This window comes from Ascaphus truei, chromosome 3, assembly GCF_040206685.1.
Source record: "Ascaphus truei isolate aAscTru1 chromosome 3, aAscTru1.hap1, whole genome shotgun sequence".
Classification (NCBI taxonomy): Eukaryota; Metazoa; Chordata; class Amphibia; order Anura; family Ascaphidae; genus Ascaphus; species Ascaphus truei.
This window is the reverse complement of record NC_134485.1, coordinates 421,639,343-421,657,993: the sequence shown is the minus strand read 5'-3', so window position 1 is coordinate 421,657,993 and position 18,651 is coordinate 421,639,343. Positions and strand designations below refer to the sequence as shown.

At 40.8% G+C, this 18,651-nt stretch overlaps 1 protein-coding gene across 2 annotated transcripts in view; it reads right to left on the bottom strand.

The window, feature by feature from the left end:
- PGM2L1 (phosphoglucomutase 2 like 1) overlaps nucleotides 1-18,651 on the bottom strand; it is a 70,087-nt gene that overhangs the window by 30,145 nt on the left and 21,291 nt on the right. For both annotated transcript variants that reach the window (XR_012800055.1, XM_075592775.1), the window contains exons 2-4: nucleotides 16,127-16,294; nucleotides 9,217-9,323; nucleotides 2,404-2,488 (exon numbers count right to left, since the gene is read on the bottom strand). Coding sequence is in view for 1 of the 2 variants with exons in the window: in XM_075592775.1 (XP_075448890.1) it covers nucleotides 2,404-2,488; nucleotides 9,217-9,323; nucleotides 16,127-16,294 (360 nt within the window). In the remaining variant the exon portion in view is untranslated. The remainder of the gene's footprint in view (nucleotides 1-2,403; nucleotides 2,489-9,216; nucleotides 9,324-16,126; nucleotides 16,295-18,651) is intronic.

Sequence of the window (18,651 nt, the reverse complement as noted above, 5' to 3'; positions counted from 1 at the left end):
GCCACTGTGATGTCCCAAACAACAAGGGCAGTGTCCTCAAAAACTTGTTGATATAGGAAAAAAATTGTCAGAGATAAATACATCTTACTTAAACCACATTCGGGTGTTTGATGAATCCCCTCTACTACATACAGTATTAGAGAAGTAAAGAAAGAAATGTTAAGTGGTTGCATATCTAAGTGTCAACTAGAGCCAACAAATACTGTTAAAAATGTGAGGATTACAGTCTCTCCATGAAACAAAATGCTCAAGTCGAAGAGCTTTGTCCCCATATTGGTAGTTGCCTTCGATTTCTTTAACTTTCAAATATGCAGTAGAGGTCATTCCTTCATCGATCACAATAATGTGTTGTAAAGAAGAATTCCTAGCAGAGTTGAACCTCGTTCATTTCAGCTCGGGGGACCCGATGCTTCCTGACCTCCGTAGGTGCTGCAGCTACTTCCCAATTCTTACATTTCCAGCGGTACGTGGGTCAGCAAGGAGCCGCGACTGATAGCATTCCGTGTGAGAGTTAAACCTCCATTTTGTTTATCCAGCCAATGATGGTACCGGGGGCACCTTTGGAGACAAATATCTCGGGAAGCAGAGCCAATATTAACAAGGGTAACCCGGAAGACCCCCAGGGAGGAAACCTGGGCAGATACATCTTTCAGTAAGATTAATCCGATTGTCAATTCTTGGAGTCAGGAAGGAATTAATTTTTCCCCTTAATGGGGTTTTTTGTTTGCCTTCCTCTGGATCAATAAGTATAGATATAGGATAAAGTATCTGTCTAAATTTAGCATAGGTTGAACTTGATGGACGGAAGTCTTTTTTCAACCTCATCTACTATGTAACTATGTAACTATGTATTTACTGCTCTGTCTTTTTTTATTCTGTATCTTGCTACTTTATGTTCATATGAGTCCTAGCCTGGGTAATCAGCGGTCTACACTTAATTTATTCACATTTCTTTTGGTACTACAGTTATAATATGTTTTTATTCATACAGCCAGTTCACCCGAGGTATAAAATGGTGTTGGTCTGTGTACTCTCACTCATCTTGACAAAGGTCCAAAGTGGAGAGTTCAAACAAGAACATTTCCTCCGAACTTAAAAGTCCTGCGAGTACCAGCATTAATTTTCTACTTTAACCACATGGAGTCGGGCACAAAGCTGTCGACATTGAGAGTGTTCTGCAAAATATATATACATATATACACACACACACACACACACTATTTCATACAAATGTGCGGAAGTCTGCACTGAAAGGTTAATCCTTCTGGGAGTTCGTTTATAACTCCAAAGCAGCAAATTAATTACTTATAATTGATCTATTCTAACACAACATACACAATTTGAAACCACAGTCTAATGTTTTCCGAGCGCCATAGCAACTGCTCCGTGTTCCAGAGCCAAGTGCAAACCATCTGTAGTTGTGTGAAAGAATCATCAGGTGATCTCAGCTGATAAACACATTAGTGGAGAAGATGTTCAAGGTAACAGAGAGCATAACAGGTCTTACATTTCAAGGGGAACACTGCTCTACCACCTTTTTATTATTTATATTTTTTTCTAAAAATGTTTTACCAGGACGTACTACATTGAGTTACCTCTCATTTTCAAGTATGTCCTGCAACGTGCTGGTTGGCCGCCTAGCATTGAAGGCATTAACCACAATACTGTACTAATCTCCCATTTTGGGTCGTATTATCAGAGTCCACCAAAAGGATCCCTTCTTTTAAATCCATAGTGGAAATGGATTGTAATCTACAGATTTCCACAAATGTAATATTTAAAAAATAATAATAATAATTAATTTTTAAACTTCAACAATGCATTAATAGGTATTCCTTCCCTCTCCAAGATACCGAACGGGAAAGGTGTTGCCGGTACTGTCCCCTCGAGGGGAAACAAAATGGAGGTTTACATCTCCCCTGTGACAATAGGATGCTGCAACGTCAACTATAGCAGAGGTTTGAAGCCTCCATGAAGTACAGACGGCACCTTCCCGGTATGTGTCCCGGGAACTGAAATTAACGCGGCTTTGCTCTTGTTGGCTTTCTGATAAGTACACAGTGGGAGAAGGGTAAGGAACACATTGACAAACACTTCCCCATTGAAAGGCCCCAATTAAATTCCGTTTCCAATTACATTTCCTCACACAAGGAAAGCATCGAACCGTGCGTGTTTATGATTTTACATTAGGTTGTTTTCCGATTGGCTACGTGGGCGTGTAGCTTTAAAGATCACATATCTCAGTGGAGAGCGAAGTTACGATCAGCTCACCAGTTTTCACTGGAATAGGGATTACTTTGGAATATACAAATTACCCACAGATGCACAATTGGTCTATTAGGAATATCAATCCTTGAACTTCTAATATACTGTAGTTAAACAATGAAAAACAGAGTCACTTACCACAAATGGAGTCGGAACGTATTTTGAAAACAGATACACCGGGACGCCTTTACTCAGGAGCACAGCAGCAGTGAGTTTAGCAAGCCTAAAATTACAGCAACACACTGAATTTAGATAGCACGAACAGACCTGACTACCAAATACTTATCTTATGCAGCATCAGAGCATTGAACAAATTAGTGCACTAGCCCCTTCGCTACATTGCAAAGCAAGAAGCCTCAAGGGGAAAGAAGTTATGAGATTGCACACTGTTGCTGAAACATTTTGCATACAGTAATTTTTAAAAAACGGGAATTTACCACATTATAAACACTGCAATTGTACACTTCAGGACTAACTAGGCACAGGGTGCCATTTGGTTTATAACACGTTTTCATGGGAAATTTAATGAACAAATTAGGTGCATCAGTAAATGGATTATAAAATTGCAAATCGTGATGGGAAAACAGATTAAAGAACAATGCCATAGCTGGTAGATTTTTGCCATAACGTCCTTTAAATATTTTTTAGAAAGGAACAGAAAATCAAAGTCTGAATATATAAGCCTCATTCCCTTACATTTTCCATAAATAAACTAGTTAATAGACAAGGTCTCATGCATAAATCCTCACTAATATGGACGTTTCACCCCTACCCCCCCCCCCCCCCATACATACAGTCTGTAACGAGGATACTCTCTGGAACGAAAATGAGTTGTTGTTTTTTTGTTTATCTCCGGAAACCTATGGCCTACATACAGATTTATCCCCAGTCAAAAAAAAACCCACAGATGGCTGCTGGCGATAAACAAAAAGTGGTGCCCTCATGTCCATAAGAGTGTGGGTAAAGGGAGTGAAGTTCACCCAGCTGCCATAATGTCTCCCCCCCCCCCCCACCCCCTCACAACAAGAATTTAATTGCAGGGAACTAAGGGAGTAGGTAACTTCAGAACGGAGGCACCAGAAGCAGAAAATAGTAATTAAAATCCTGGGGATTCAGCCAAGATTATGTGAGAGAGGGGAATGTATGCGTGGGTGATAGATATATACACACACCCCATGTTCATGAAAAAAGGGACTCCTTTTGTTTTTCATCATATCTTCTATATTTATTTCTCACTGAATCCCCATGGAAATTTGCACAATTGTAGGTCTGCCATGTAGATTAACACTGTATCAGAAGTACAATGTAGACGATCAACCGATAACATGAACCTACCATCAATTTAGTTAATTAAAACGAGAAATAGCAGTTTTTATTTGTTGTTTGTAAGTGTGTCAAACTGTTGTAATCTAATCAGAAACACTAAGATTACTAGAAAGTACGGTTCAAAGGGTGTGTTCAAAATGTCCTTCCGCTGAAATGAACACCCGGAGACGTGAACACCACTATCTGATTGCATAATCGATAACACATTGATCCAGATACTCCCCCACTCCTAAACGATATGTTGCTTTACAAATTTGTTTTTTCAGGTCCTCCTAGCGACCATCCATCAGGAGACATTTTATGGAAGCTGTCTGGACCATAATTCTTGCTTTGTTTCATGCACTTTATAACGTGCTTATCGTCTTCTCTAAACACCATTTTGTAACGATGCCCTAGATGACGTCATCACGCTTTCACCAATTCCAAAGAATATTTATTAGATTATCAAATCATTCTTAAATGTAATAATCTAAAGTGACAGACCTACAATTGCAAACGTTTTCATGTAAATGTATTTATTTCGCTGCAAGACATGATGAAAAATAAAAGGGGTCCCATTTTTTCTGAACATAGTGTTTATACAAGACGAAAATTTCAAATCCTTCAGCATGTCTATTTTGCCACAAGTCCAGAAGACCTCCAGCAACAAATCGGAGAACTTGTCAAAGTAAGAAGATGGGCCTCAAAATAAATCTCGGCAAGACCAAATGTGATGTTCAAACGGGTCCACTCAAAGATCGGGGTGGATAAAATGGAATACAACTGGAAGTTGAAGACAATGGCTAAAGTCAAGTAACAATGGATTGGAACATTTGAATGACAATAAGAGTATAAATATGGGATAGAGCGCATTCCCGAAGAAACAAGACAATATTTCAAGGAAACTTTCCACTTGGCATTAAGAGGAAAGTTTGACCAGTTTATTCTGCCCGTGCTCACGTATGGGTGTGAAACTTGGACCCTAATTACTGTACGAAGATAATTCGGAAGCTTCAGACAACTCAAAGAAGTATGGAGCGATGTATGCTGGGTATTACCGGAAGATACCCATTGAGTTAAGTGTATCTATCTTTATAACTCGTCATCATCATATTCATATCCAGTGCAATTGTTTATTTCCTCTTTTCTTCTTATTCATGATTGCATAGCCCACGCAACCCAGAACGCCCAAATATCTTTCTTTTCACATTCTACGTCTGCTACTTCACTGTGCCTTACACTGGCTACCCACCCACGCAGAATCATATTCGAGGTTCTGGCACTATAAAGCTAGCCATAAAAACGGCCGATCTCTACATTTCCAATCTAACCCACATAAATTCTCCCAAACGCCCAAACGCAGTCTCCCTTTCGCTCGTCATCTCATGGCTGAACCGCCCCCAGGGATACAGGATATTAACAAACATTACCAGGATAAAATAAAATCATGTACGTCATATTTTGGTTTGCTTTTCTTAATCCCTTAGTTTCAGCCTATAAAACGGATTACAGTCAAATTCAATTTGGTCATATATGGGACTGCGCCTGTATATTAGAGACAGATACAGCGTGAGCCACTACATCCGTTTCAGATCTGCTCAAACCGGAGCGCAGGACTGTTCAACAGCTGTAAATAACGGGATACTTCTCACAAAACTTTTGCATCTGTTCTGCCAAGAGACCCTTCATCATGAACTCATAGCCGTCTGTTTTTAGAAGCAGTATCCTGTCACTGTGGGCAGCAGGCTGCTTTATTTACTGCATTAACATTTAGTGCTGCTGCTTAATGCTGACATCAGCAAGGTCAGGGGTGTCTGTGCTCTGGCAAACCCTGCAGGAGCCAATTTTACGGCAGGAGGAGGACAGTGACAGGAGGAGGGCGGTGATTTTTAACAGTATCTAATGTGTAGGATCCATGGAATTTTGCAGCATTAAAGCTGCAGACTAAGCAATATCCTACATGTGATTTTTTTTTTTTTAAATAAATCAGGTGTGTACTATGAGAAAATGCATGTCATATTTTTTTTAAACCACTCTGTAAAACATTTTTAATGTAGTTTAATGTAACAGTGTTTCTATAGCAACCATTCCCATGTCACATCCTCTTCCTCTTCTGAAACAGCCCTGCCCCCTCTCTAGCAGAGCACCAATCGTATTTAGTGACCGCCTGGTCACATGATCTTCCACACAGAGCTTTGCATCTTTGGTCCTCTTCTACTGCACTGACAGCCATTTAGTGAACTCCTGAGCCGAATCTTCGGCGATCGATCATAAACTTAGCGAATTGCTTATTGTGTGGATTGTATTGATGCACATATTAAAAGGGATATATATTAAAAGGGATATATATTAAAAGGGATATATATTAAAAGGGATATATATTAAAAGGGATATATATATATATATATATATATATATAGATATATCTGGATATATATATGGATATATCTATATATAGATATATATCTATATATCTATATATCTATATATATATATATATATATATATATATATTTTTTTTTAAATAAAAAACCGGCAGCTTGGACTGCTGCTTTAAGACATAACTGCGACGGTGAGGGGTAACCAGGCTCACAATAAAGCTTGTTTGGTTACCTCTGATCCATGAATTGGGGGTCCAGTGTCTGCTCTTGAGCCCAGTAACTGTTTGTTATGCCCTTCCACGGATGCCAGCAAGCAGGGTATGAGTTTCAAGGGGGGTTTGCGGAGAAAGTGTTGCTAGAATGTGTCTAGGTAGTCGGGGTCCAGAGTTGCTGGATACCACAAAAATGTACCCAGGAATTAAGCCCGATTCCCGGATACATATAGGCACATTGTTCCGTCAATATCTCCCTTTGAAAACGCTTGCGCGAATCACCGCTAGGGTTCCCTGCTTCAGCACAGCCCAGAAAGGTAAATGGGGCATAGGTATGCAAGGTGCCCTGTAACTATGAGGTGTCCCTAGGTTAAGAGGGATACCCAGTTAATGCCCAGGTCACCCAGAACAGATATAGGGGTTCTGGGGTGCTCCAACTATATATAAAGGGGAGTTTTAAAATCCAGTCCAAGTCTATTTGATCGTGTGGGGAGAAAATAGGCTAGTAGAAAAAGTGCAGCTTTCTGTTCTATTCCCCATAACCAGAGACTTAGGACATTTTATTAACATTGTGTTTAAGATAAAATGTACTGTTGTGCACGGTAAATTAGCTGAGACTTTCAGAACCAATGTTCTGACAGGCTAAGGGGGCTACCAACTTGGTGCCAGTGAGTCTGCCAGACATCGGAGATGAAAGCCACCAGAGGATGCCAGGTGTGAAGACCATTTGGGTGGCAGGGAAGGGCTCAATTACCCTCGTTTTGGGATGAATGGAAGTCGTCCGGACTACCATTTGCCCCATCAGACTTGGAGGAGCTTGGAGGAGCCTGATGTAGCCGGTAGCATCTGAAAAGTAAGGGACTAAGGTGGCAAACTTGCGCATTTCCCTTGGCAGATTAAGATTCCCAGTGTACCCGGCTTCAGAGACCAACATCGCTCTGATTGGCTGTATTATTTTGTGAATGAGTTCCAAAATACTATGAGAAACCCCAGAGCCAAATCAGTTCAAGAGATTCTCAGCGCCAGAACTGTGGCGGGATTTTTGAATGTGTTAAAAAGTGCTTTTGCGCGAATAGCAAGGCACCGGGTTCAGAAACATCTAATATTTTCTAAGTCCAGCTTTTTGTGGCCAAGTGGTCATAAATGAACGAAGCGGTCGCAGCTGGGATTTCAAACCGATTTTAGTTCCAGGACGTTTAAAACCAAGTCCCCGTCAAGGTAAAGCTCTGTTTTAGCGTGCACAGCAGCTAGGAAAGTCTATTTTTTTACACCAGTTCCCAAGTAAGTGTCTTTTCTTACGTAGTATGTGTATCATTGTGTGTATGCCTTTTCGTGCAAATAAATTAACCTTTATTTCACTTTACATGTTTTGCTCAATGTACGATCCTGGTAAAAAGGTGTAAATGCCTGGTCTCCCGTGACAATAACATTACACTCAACTGAAAAGTCAATTACCATAGAAGCACTTAAAGAAAAAAGGGATAAGGTTTTGGTCCTTGTAAAGATGCTTTTTTGCTGAGTGGTTGTGCTACAAATCCAGCGTACAAAGTGTTACTGCCATCTAGAGTTCATATGACATTTTACAAGTGCCTGTTTTTCCTGCTGGTTATCAGAGGTCATCAGATCAAAACCTGGCCAATATTAAGTGATTCATTGTCCATTAACAAACATGTTTACAGTGACATAGACAACCAGACATGCCAAGAACTGACCAGGACATAATTTCAAAGTACCCTGGACAGAACAAGGTGTGACCAGGAGAGCATTACCCAGGTCTCTACAGATTTACTAAATAGAAGCAAAATCCAATCTGATAATATTCATAAGCATAAATATACATTTTTGAAACGTGAAGTCAGGCGGATTAAAATTATACTAAAACGTGTCACGATATTGATGATGGTGCAAAGGTCAGACATTCATTTGCCGCTCAAAATGAGGAGCAACCTAGGCAAGACTGATTTCTATGTCTTTGGCAAACTCATGCGAACGCAATGATGTGGGTCACATTGTTCCAGGGATTACAGAAAGAGAGTTATGGGCTATTTATTTCTTTTAAAAACAGTGAACTATTTTGAGTTAAAAAAAAAAAAAACTGTGCTCCATCATAAATGTCACAGGAGATGGATGGGGTGGAGAGAAGATCACACCCACAGAAAGGTGGGACTCATCTTTGTAACGGAGGCAAAGTGAGAATGAAAACCATTCAATTGTGATATGAAACTTAGAGGGTGTGCCTTGCCAATAAATGCATGGAGTCTGTTATTTTTACCATCGTGCCTCTTTGAAGGATAAGATATTGTAATCAGGTAACGTATTTAGATTTTCTGTTTTTATCATGTTTTCTGAAACGGTCTGCATTATTATACGATATGTTTTTGTAACAGTCTTTTTCTATAACCAGGCACTGCTCCACTTTTTCATATATTAAGTCTAAAATGTAATACGGTAAGTACTATCTTTGGCCTTTCATTTGAACCTATTAACTGCATTTTAGGGCATATTTTACTACATTGGGTTATGTGTTAATTACATATTTTTTCCTATTCTTCAGGATCCAAGGACTCTGAAGGTAAGAGCAGGAATAATTCTCGGTGGTGGCAGGGTATTGAGGTTGAGTGGGACATTCTTGTAGAGATATTGTTCATGTTGAGGACCCTGCTGCGAGGTAAAGGAGCCAGCAGGATACACAAGTCACGTGCTCACAGGTGCGCCATACTCGAGTTTCCTACCACGGACAGCTCATTGGGGCTCCGGAATAGTTTATAACCCCTTTTGTAGTGCTACTTCCCCCATTGACTTTTTAGGTATAATTTTATGGTATATGGTTTAGCAGAAATGACTGGGCTAGCAAAGGAATAGCGTTTTTTCCTGTTCATTTGTGGCTGGCGGAGCATTACACAAAAGTTTAACCCATGGGGGTTAGTGGAACAAGGAGTGTGCTTACAACACGGGTGATAATCAAGAATGAAGGTGTTTGTCCCAGGATATGTAAAGTTTGTTACAATTGCTACCTAGACGATACATCACTTCATTGGCCCACAGACTCTTACCTCTTACTGCTGCAGCTGCTGGTCACTTGACCACGTGTGTCATACCCAACCACAAGGCCCCTCTGCTTCAGATCTGGGAAACATCTCTCAAGGTAGTGGTACATCCCCTGCACAAACACAATGATATTCAGTGGGGAAATACACCATGGGACCGTACCATACAGAATTTGAGAGTATGGCTTAGTTCCGCTGGACTAACAAAATAAAACATTTAAATTTTTAATTAATTAAAGAAAAGGTAATTTGGCAGGATTGCCGCTTTAACTCTCTGGCTGTAAAGAAGGACAATATACAGTACTGCTTAGTAAGAGTTATGGGCAGGAATGCACAGGAAAAAACACACACGTCCCGGATATAAAGAAAAGCTTCCGTATCAGTGGTTTGTTTCTCACAATGTCACTTTCAAATCTGTTTACCACAAATGTTTCTGAATCTTATAGATAAGTATCCGAGTACAAAACTGTTTCAAAGGGCAAATTTTATGTCAAGGCTATTCCAGAACAAAGCTGCCTTTATTGTTTAGCTAGAAGCTTTGGCCTCTAATTTATGTATACATTGTCACCTGCTCAAATCCTTTAGTGTATGTGGGCCTGTTTCCCACACGTTCCATTTCTATACCAGCAGCCTGCATGTTGTAGCATGGCATTAGATGGCTCAGTGACAGTTTGCAATCTAGTACATTACAGCATAACCTGGTGCTGTGTCATACAGACTGAAATAGATCTATAGATCCGTTTTGAAAGTTCCATTTGGACAATTTCTCCAAATAGACATTTACCCACCACCTTCTCTAATTCTTGTTCCCCAACAGTGGTCCCTCCCCTTCTGCCAAGACAAAAATAATGAAGGTTGTTTGCTTCACCTTCGTTTCCCTCTACTGTACTGTACATGACCCTCCTCTCATTAGACCTACTATAAAAAGACTTGACGGGGCCCTGGGATGAACCCTTTCAACTCTAAGGTAGACACATCACATTTGCAGTGATGGCTCCCTTGTAATATAAGAACAGTGCCTAAACCTTTTAAATATAATTTATCCCGGACAGTGTTCTCTTCCATGGTTGGGGGCTGCTCTGGACATGCATTGTGAAGCAATAAACTAAAAGCAATAATATTATGGGAGCTTGAGGAACAAAAATGATCTGTCATTCTCATGGCTCTTTATCTAACTGTACATTTTAATAAGGACTACTAGGCGCTTAAAAGAATTGCTGAATATATGTATTTTAATAAAAGGACAAGTGCAGAGGGTGCACTTCTAGTAAACTCTAATTCCTTAAACTTTGTATTACAATCCTTGTGTAATGCAAATATATGGTTCTCAACAAACGATTAACAACCTCCCACTTACCCAATAGATAAAGGAGTGTTTCAAACAGCTGATTATTTTGGGTCCCCAAACCCATGCAGGCACCAGGGATCATTGTACAGAAACCCAATGATGCTGCCACAGAACAGGTAGAGGTTGTATAAATGGGTAAATGCCTTGGGCGCAGATGGCTACAATTTTCTCATCACTGCTGAACAGTCTTAACATCATTCTATAAAAATACAGATGCAGATCCTCCAGCAAAGAGAATTTGTCCAACTGTGCTAGCTCAAGAAAATGTTTTCTACATCAGTGTTACAACTTTGCCAAGATTAATTGATACAAAAAGTTGTTCCCCTTGCACAAATCTGTAGACATGTATTGGCACATGCCTCCACCAGGCCTGCTGCACAAAGTCTGTGTGCAGGCTTCCCCTGCATGGGACATTCTGTGTTATGTTTCAACACAATCTGTGCACATGATCTTTACAGTTCAAAAAACACGTACGTATTCACAGTGCACAACGTAATAATATAACAATGAGAATGAGCGCTTCAGACATAAAAGTACATTTGGAAAAAGGAGTCCTTGCCCCGAAGAGCTTACAATATATGTGGTAAGTAGGAAGAACATACAGAGACAGTAGGAGGGTGTTCTGGTAAGTGCATCTGCAAAGGGCCATGGTCGATGTATGAGATGTATAGTATCAGCCACGGAACTACCCATATGCTTCGTTAGAGAGGTGGGTTTTAAGATGGGTCTTAAAAGTGGAGAGAGAGGGTGCCAGTCAGATATTGAAGTGAAGGACATTCCAGGGGTGTGGGGCAATGAGTGAGAAAGGTTTAAGGTGGGAGAGGGCTTTAGATACACGAGTAGACAGAAGACACTTGAGCAGAAAGCCGGGAGAGTTTTTTCAGCTGGAAAGATGTGGAGACAGATTTAGGAGACAGTAAAATGATTCTAGCAGCAGCGTTTAGGATACATTGTAGGGGAGACAGGAACGCAGGACAGTAGAAGGTTTCAATAGTCGAGACAGGAGAGAATGAGGGCCTGCGTCACAGTTTTAGCAGTAGAGCAATAGAGGAAAGGGCGTATATTTGCAATGTTAAGGTGGGAAAAAAACGACAGGTTTTGGCTACATTGTGATTGTGACGAAGGAGTCAAATGTGATACCTAGGCAGCTGCTGCTGACACTGGGTGAATGATAGTACTGCCAACAGTAATGTAGAAGGGGAAGTAGGGACAGGCTTGGGAAGAAGTATAAGCAGCTCAGTCTTTGACATGTTAAGTTTGAGTCGGCGAAGGGCCATCCAGGATGATATAACGGACATATTCAGAGACTTTGGTCTGCACAGTAGGTATAAGGTATGGGGTTGAAAAGTAAATGGTCTCATCAGCATAGCGGTGATATATGAAACCAAGAGATGTGATAAGGTCACCTAGAGAGTGTTTTTAAAGGGAAAAGAGAAGAGGTCCAAGGACAGACACTTGGGGTACCCTACAGAGAGATCGATAAAGCAGGATGGGGAGGTGTTGGCAAACGAGACACTGAAAGTGCAATGGGAGAGACAAGAGGAGATCCAGGATAGAGCTCTGTTACGGAAACCAAGAGTATGGAGAATGTGAAGAAGAGGGTGTGTACAGCATTAAAGGTTGCAGAGAGGTCAAGCAATATGAGCAGAGTGTAATGACCTTTGTCTTTGGCAGCTTGGAGGGCATTAGTTATTTAAGGGAGGTCGGTTATGATGGAGTGAGCAGTACAGAAGTCAAATTGTAGAGGATCTAAGAGAGAATAGGAGGTGAGAAAATGGAGCTAGCAAGAGAATAGAAGGCGTTCAAAGAATTTAGAGGCAAAAGGCAGGAGGAAAGCAGGACAATGAGACAGGTAGAGTCAAGTTTGCCATTTCTGAGTATGGGTATAACTGTTGCGTGTTTGAAGGAAGAGGAAATGGTACCAGAGTAGAGGGAGGAGTTGAAAATATGTGCGAGTGTAGGGATTAGAGTAGGAGCAAGAGGTTTGAGGAGATGAGAGGGAATGTGGTCAAGACTGCAAGTGGTAAAGGGGGGGAGAGGAGATAAGCAGCGACACATGCCCCTCTGTGAGAGAGTTAAGGAAGGCTGAAGGAGAGTTAGGAAGAGATGTAGAGTGTGAGGAGGATACAGAGGGGATGTCTTGACAAATGGAATTCACCTTTGTTATAAAATACTCAGCAAATTCCTGAGGTGAAATGTTGGAAGACAGTTCTTCATAAATGAAATTATAATGTACAGAACTTGAAAACCTCACAGATCTCATCTTCAAATGTTGACAGCTCTGTACACTATACTGCTATTGAACACTCATGTAAGTCCCAAGAACGGAATGGGAAATTGGTCGCTGTGAGATGGCCGCAACCCAAGTCCCCTCGCCAGTGTTTGGCCGCAGAGGGACCATCCACAGCAGCCACTCTGCTGCTGGCCCCTCCGTCGCCAGCTTCTATGATAAGGTAAGTTTTAGGGTAGGGGTTAACTTTAGGAGTTTTTAGCGGTTAGAGTAGGGGCTTAGGGTAAAGAGTTTTAGGGTAAAGGGTTAATGTTGTTAGGGTAGGGGTAGCACTAGTATTGGGGGTTACGATTAGGGGATTTTAGGATAAGGGCCAAGGTTAGGGACTTATCTTGGCCGGTGGTAGAGTATTCCGGAGCGAGGTCACTTGCGGCTATGCGCCAGCGGTCACGGTGAAATAGCCACGACCAAAATGTCGTAGACCACTCCTGAGAATGTATCACAACTCAACAAATCTACACTTCCCTAGGATTAGCATATGGCTACTTGAACCTCTGTATATCTGGGACATACATCAATATATAAAAACCTATCAACATGGCTAAAATAACCAACACAAAATATTCATTAAAGTAGGAAAATTGATATGGTCATATATTTTTATAGTGCCTTTGATGTCCGGTTTTACTTTGATTTTTTTTTGTTTTCCCCATTCTAAATCAACTCTATTTTTCTTGTTACCGATATAAATCAGCAGTTCCCCGTCTATATTTCAATATTGCCTTGTCCTTCTGTGTCAAAAGTTAGTTCAAAACACTGGCGCTGACCATAATCTTTTGTTTACTAAACTAAACCCACATCGGGCATGTTTAAAATATGTTGCATGCAGCTATAAATCGGATGTGTCAATCCTTTCAGAAAGTAGTGCAGCCCGAAAAAAAGACAGCTCTCTATTGGCACCAAACTATGAGATCTGTATAGTCAGAAGAAATATGAGGCGTGTGTGCCAAAAACACTAATTGGATTGCGTAGGATGTCCTAAAATACAGAGAGTACATAAAATTATTAGGATCTGCATTGAGGCAGCTCTCATGTTCTCCGGTGTCCTCTGGTTACAGTCACCTGAGCTCAGCTTTTAGTATTCACAGAGAGGAACCTTGGCTGAAGCTGCGTTGCCAATGTAAAATGTCAAACCATAGTGAAAAGTAACCCGTCTCAGTGCTTTTATTTATCCTGATCAGTAACTGTGGAGGTAATTGCAGCTCAAACAAAACTTTGTGCCACCTTCAAAATTTTAGGCAAAGTAATTAAAAATCAAAACCTAGCCAACCGTTTTTCAAGAGAAGTCGGCCTGCACAACGGCGGAAGGAAAGAACATGCAGAACAGAAAGCAACCGCGTGTTATCAAGTATGTTTCAGGCCAGCACCTTGGACAGTGATCAAGACACTGAACTGTATGTCAAGGAGCAATCCCTGTCGTTTGCAGAAAACAGCCAAAATATGTCATTGTCTCCCTTAAACAAGTATCATTTTCATCTCTAGTAACCTCCCCCGGCTCCTGGAATATTTGTTTAACTGCATATTTAAAAAAAAAAAAAAAAACAATATCTTAGGAACCTTGGGGTCACTGCAGCTAGTAATAGGACTGTGCAGCATCAAGTTCCAAAATGAAAGCAAACATTTGGTCATTTTGGTTTCTTTGGAAAATGAGCAGAATTGTCTTTTCATCTGGGCCTAAGTGAGGGTGGGGGAGGCTCATCACGTGTTCTCTCACCCCTACCCTGCTCAAGTCCAAAATAGATAACGAGAGAGGAAAGAAGGTGGCATTGCCTATGCAACCCCCTTTCTGCAGTTGTAGTAAAGAGAAGAAGCAGGCAGAGGAGATCAATCACATGCAGAGAACCACCACGCTCCCTGTGGCTTTAAGAAATCAGGAAGCGTTACTTCCATTAAGAAAGAATTTAAAACCTGCCTTTAAAAACAAAACATGGCAAACAGACACCAATACCCTTGCAGCTTTCCTGCTCCCATTCATGTTTCCCGCCCTTTGTTATTCTTCCTCGTCGTTCTCCTATACATTTTCTTTCGTTAGGTCTGGAATGTGTGACCTCCCTAAATTCCTACACGCGTTAGAGAACATTCTAAATAATAATAATAAATATATATATTATACATACATATAACACACACACACACACACACTAAACATATTGCCGTCATATATCCATTTGAGTTCTAGGAAGGCCAGCGTCACAAAAACACAGTGTATTGTTGTTCGGGCAGCAATTACAGCTACACAAAATGTGAATGAGGATCTTCTATTGGGAACTTGCAATCGGAAATCCCCAGGTCCAAGAGATCATGAACACAAACTTAGCCCCAGCATTTCCAGGATCGATGCTAGTCAACGATGGATGATGGACGCTGACATGAAGCTGCCTACAAACCAATTATTCATTAATTGTGACCTATTGGAGCCAGCAAGAAGTTAGAAAGCAACAATCTTGGAACAAAGCAATTAACCTCAACCTAACAAAATACAGTAGCGTTTGTCTAAAACTGGATGCTGTCTGCACACGTGCCCCAGTCCTACGTTAGCACACCATCTCGTTAAGACCCCACCCCAAAAGAAGGATGCAAAAGTGCTAAATGAAATAAGTCAACAAATTCATCTGACAGCAAAAGGCTAAAACTGATTGGTTATAATTTGGTTTTGTACTATTCATTTTACAGGTGTTTCTAATAAAATATTATGGGGGAGTGAGGGGCACACTGGGGGTTGTACTGTATCGCTCAATGATGATGGATTGTGATGCTCTGAAATAACCGAATGTCCCACTGCCATTTATTAGCTGACACTAACAAACTGCACAATTAATTAAAAGGTCAATCCCTCTTAGGACCAAAGTGAACTAATACCAGTGACATGTTTATGGTCCCATCTGGGTGAGCTGAGATTTGGGAGGAGTGTGATTTCTGATGCCATGGTGTGTTCAGCAATTGCTTGCACAGCTTGTCCCCTCTCTTCCCCTCCTATCTTTATTGGCCCTCTGATAAGGACAGGGTAAGCCAAGGGTAAAAAAAAACAAAAAAAAACACTAGGCTGACAAAATAGTTCCCCATTCAGAGGCCCCTAAGAAATTTAAGTTTTCGATCTCCAGAAAAATATGAAATCCACCAAACTTGATATATTAGCCAATTATACTTGAATCCTTTACAAAAGGCTGTTTTCCTCACTGGCCTGTTGTGATTGCCCCATTTAAGCATGTATCCAGGACGTGGGTACCATTAACCTGTTGCTATTGTATCACGGTTATTCCCCGTTTCCAGCTGCTTACCTGTGTTGTCTGTATGACGGTGAGGTCGTTGATGTAACAGAATCCCGCTCCCATGGCGGAGCGCAGCCCAGCGGTGCCAAATGACATCCGGCAGCACAGCCGTTCTCGCAGCTCCTTGTTCATCCCATTCTGTAGCAGGGTCTCTATCTGGGCTTTGGTTTTAGGATTCTGTTAGGCAAGTAAAGAAACATATACATAAAGACACACACTCTCGCCAGTGCATCTACCTGTATATCAGACACCAGCCCCCTCTAAAAAAAACACCATGCTTACACATTGCAGCTATGTCGCTTCGGGGAGCGGACATAAAAGAAATACACCAAGGGGTCAATATACTATGAACTGACCGTTTTCAGACGAAAAACCCTATAGAACATAATGGGGATACTCCCCCCAAAATGGCCGCGTCTAAGTAAATTGCATCTATCCTCGAGCTGTAACTTTTTAGCGGTCAAAATTGATCTTAAACAGCAATATCCTTAATGCTTTAGCCTACATAAATTAGGAAGGACATGGAAGCAGCTCTTCTGGGAACTTCAGTGAGAAGCAGGCCACAGGCTCAAAATAACATACAATCGTTTTAAAGGGGCAATAAATAAATACATTTAATTAATTTTTTTTTTTTAAATATATACACACAATACTATATATATATATATATATATATATATATATATATATATATATATATATATATATATATATATATGTTTTTTTATTATTATTATCAATCCAATACTTTATTGGGAACCAGGGATCGCTCAAATCAGTCGGTGTTATTCTTACCACATACCTTCATCATAGTACAGAAATATTTGTTTTCAACATTTGAAGCTACATTTTTACTTTGTAATGAAAAAAGAAAATAGCATTGTGCCAACAATTAAAGTAGGTCACAAAACAGTGTATGTATGAAGTGTCCAATAAAAGAAGAAAAAGTCCCACGTTTTGCATTTCTTCATTTGTGTCAATACAGTACATGCAATTTTTGGGGCGGAAAAAAGTCTCTAGGTCCAGATCACCTGAAGTTATTGCAGACAGAGTGACCAGGCTGAAAGTGGAGGCACTACGGCCGATACAGGCCAAGCAACTGCAGGGAACGAGAGTGCTGGATGTCCTGACTTGACTTTCTAACAAGGACTGAGTGAAAAGCAGTCTCAACCTCAGAAGAACAATATTATTTATTTTATTAGATAGTTTTTTTTATTATTATTTTTTGCGTTATGGCTTTTGTATTATATAATATCCAATATTTGCTTTACATTGCTCCACAGTGTTTAGTTATTTTATGATGTTTATGGATACTGGTCTTTGTATTAATTTGTATATGTTGTTATGTCTTTGTTCCTCTCTCTTCTCGGGTGCACCCCCTCTCCTCCGTGTTTTCATTTTCACTGAGGGTTTGTGTTCCAGGGGAGGTTTTTTACCTGGACACAGGTGGGTGGTGCATTTGAGAGTGAGGGCTATACACAAAGAAAAACCCGCACAGCTGATGCTAACCACAGTGAGGTGCTGACTGGATGGAGACTGATTGTATCATATGGGAGAAAAAAGAACCCAGTCTTCCAGCACTCAATCACAGCAAATGTAGAATTGTAAATTTAAAATACTTTATTAATAACCAAGAATAAAAAATAGGGTGTTAAAACTTAATTAAACGGTGTATTACAACAGCACGTGACTGTGTCCAATTATAACCCACCTAGGGCTGGGTGGGTGGATGTAGTAATAAAATCCCTTATAGATATTCGGGATTAGACTGCTATATGTTATAGCTTCCTAAAAGGTATAGGAAAGGAGCCTATAAGAACTCACCCAGAAAATAATGTCAATGTTAGTGTATCCGGGCATGTGGTGCACACTCAGATGATACACTAATGGTGCAAATGTTCTGTAGTATAGTATGCAAGGTCAGACCGTATCCACCCCTATTGTGAGAATGAACTGCTTACTGCGTGGTATCTCCAGCGTAATCGGCGCTAGGTCTCTTGCGGAGTCATAGTATGCCCACATAGTGAGGTAAAACACAGGCTTATAGGCAAATATTTAGGTGAGGTATATATTAGCATTCATCAGGTACCTCCACTGTGTTTGTGGTTGCTACAGCTGAGATCAGCACTGGTTAAATGGGGCTAATAATTACACATAGCAGCTGACAGAAACCGTGAATCTACTAAGCAGATAGACACACTGACGAAATGCCAACAGTACCAGCTAATAGGGTGTATGTGGGGTTAAAGATGGGATGGATTCAGTGTACAATCACCCCACCCCCCTTCCCTGTATAGCAGCTATATACCTAATGCCAGTTTATAGAGGGGCCGGTCTAACTGTAAATCGCATGGTCCCCTATATCAGCGCTGATCTTGGTTATATCAGCGCTGATATGTTCGAGGACATGCCTGTCTGTAGGTGAGTTGAATAAACCCCTAGAGGTAGGAGGATCACGCTGTATGGTTACAAAGCGCGATCCCGGCTGAACATGCACGCCGGGGGAAGCCGCAAATCTCTTAACGCGGATCAAT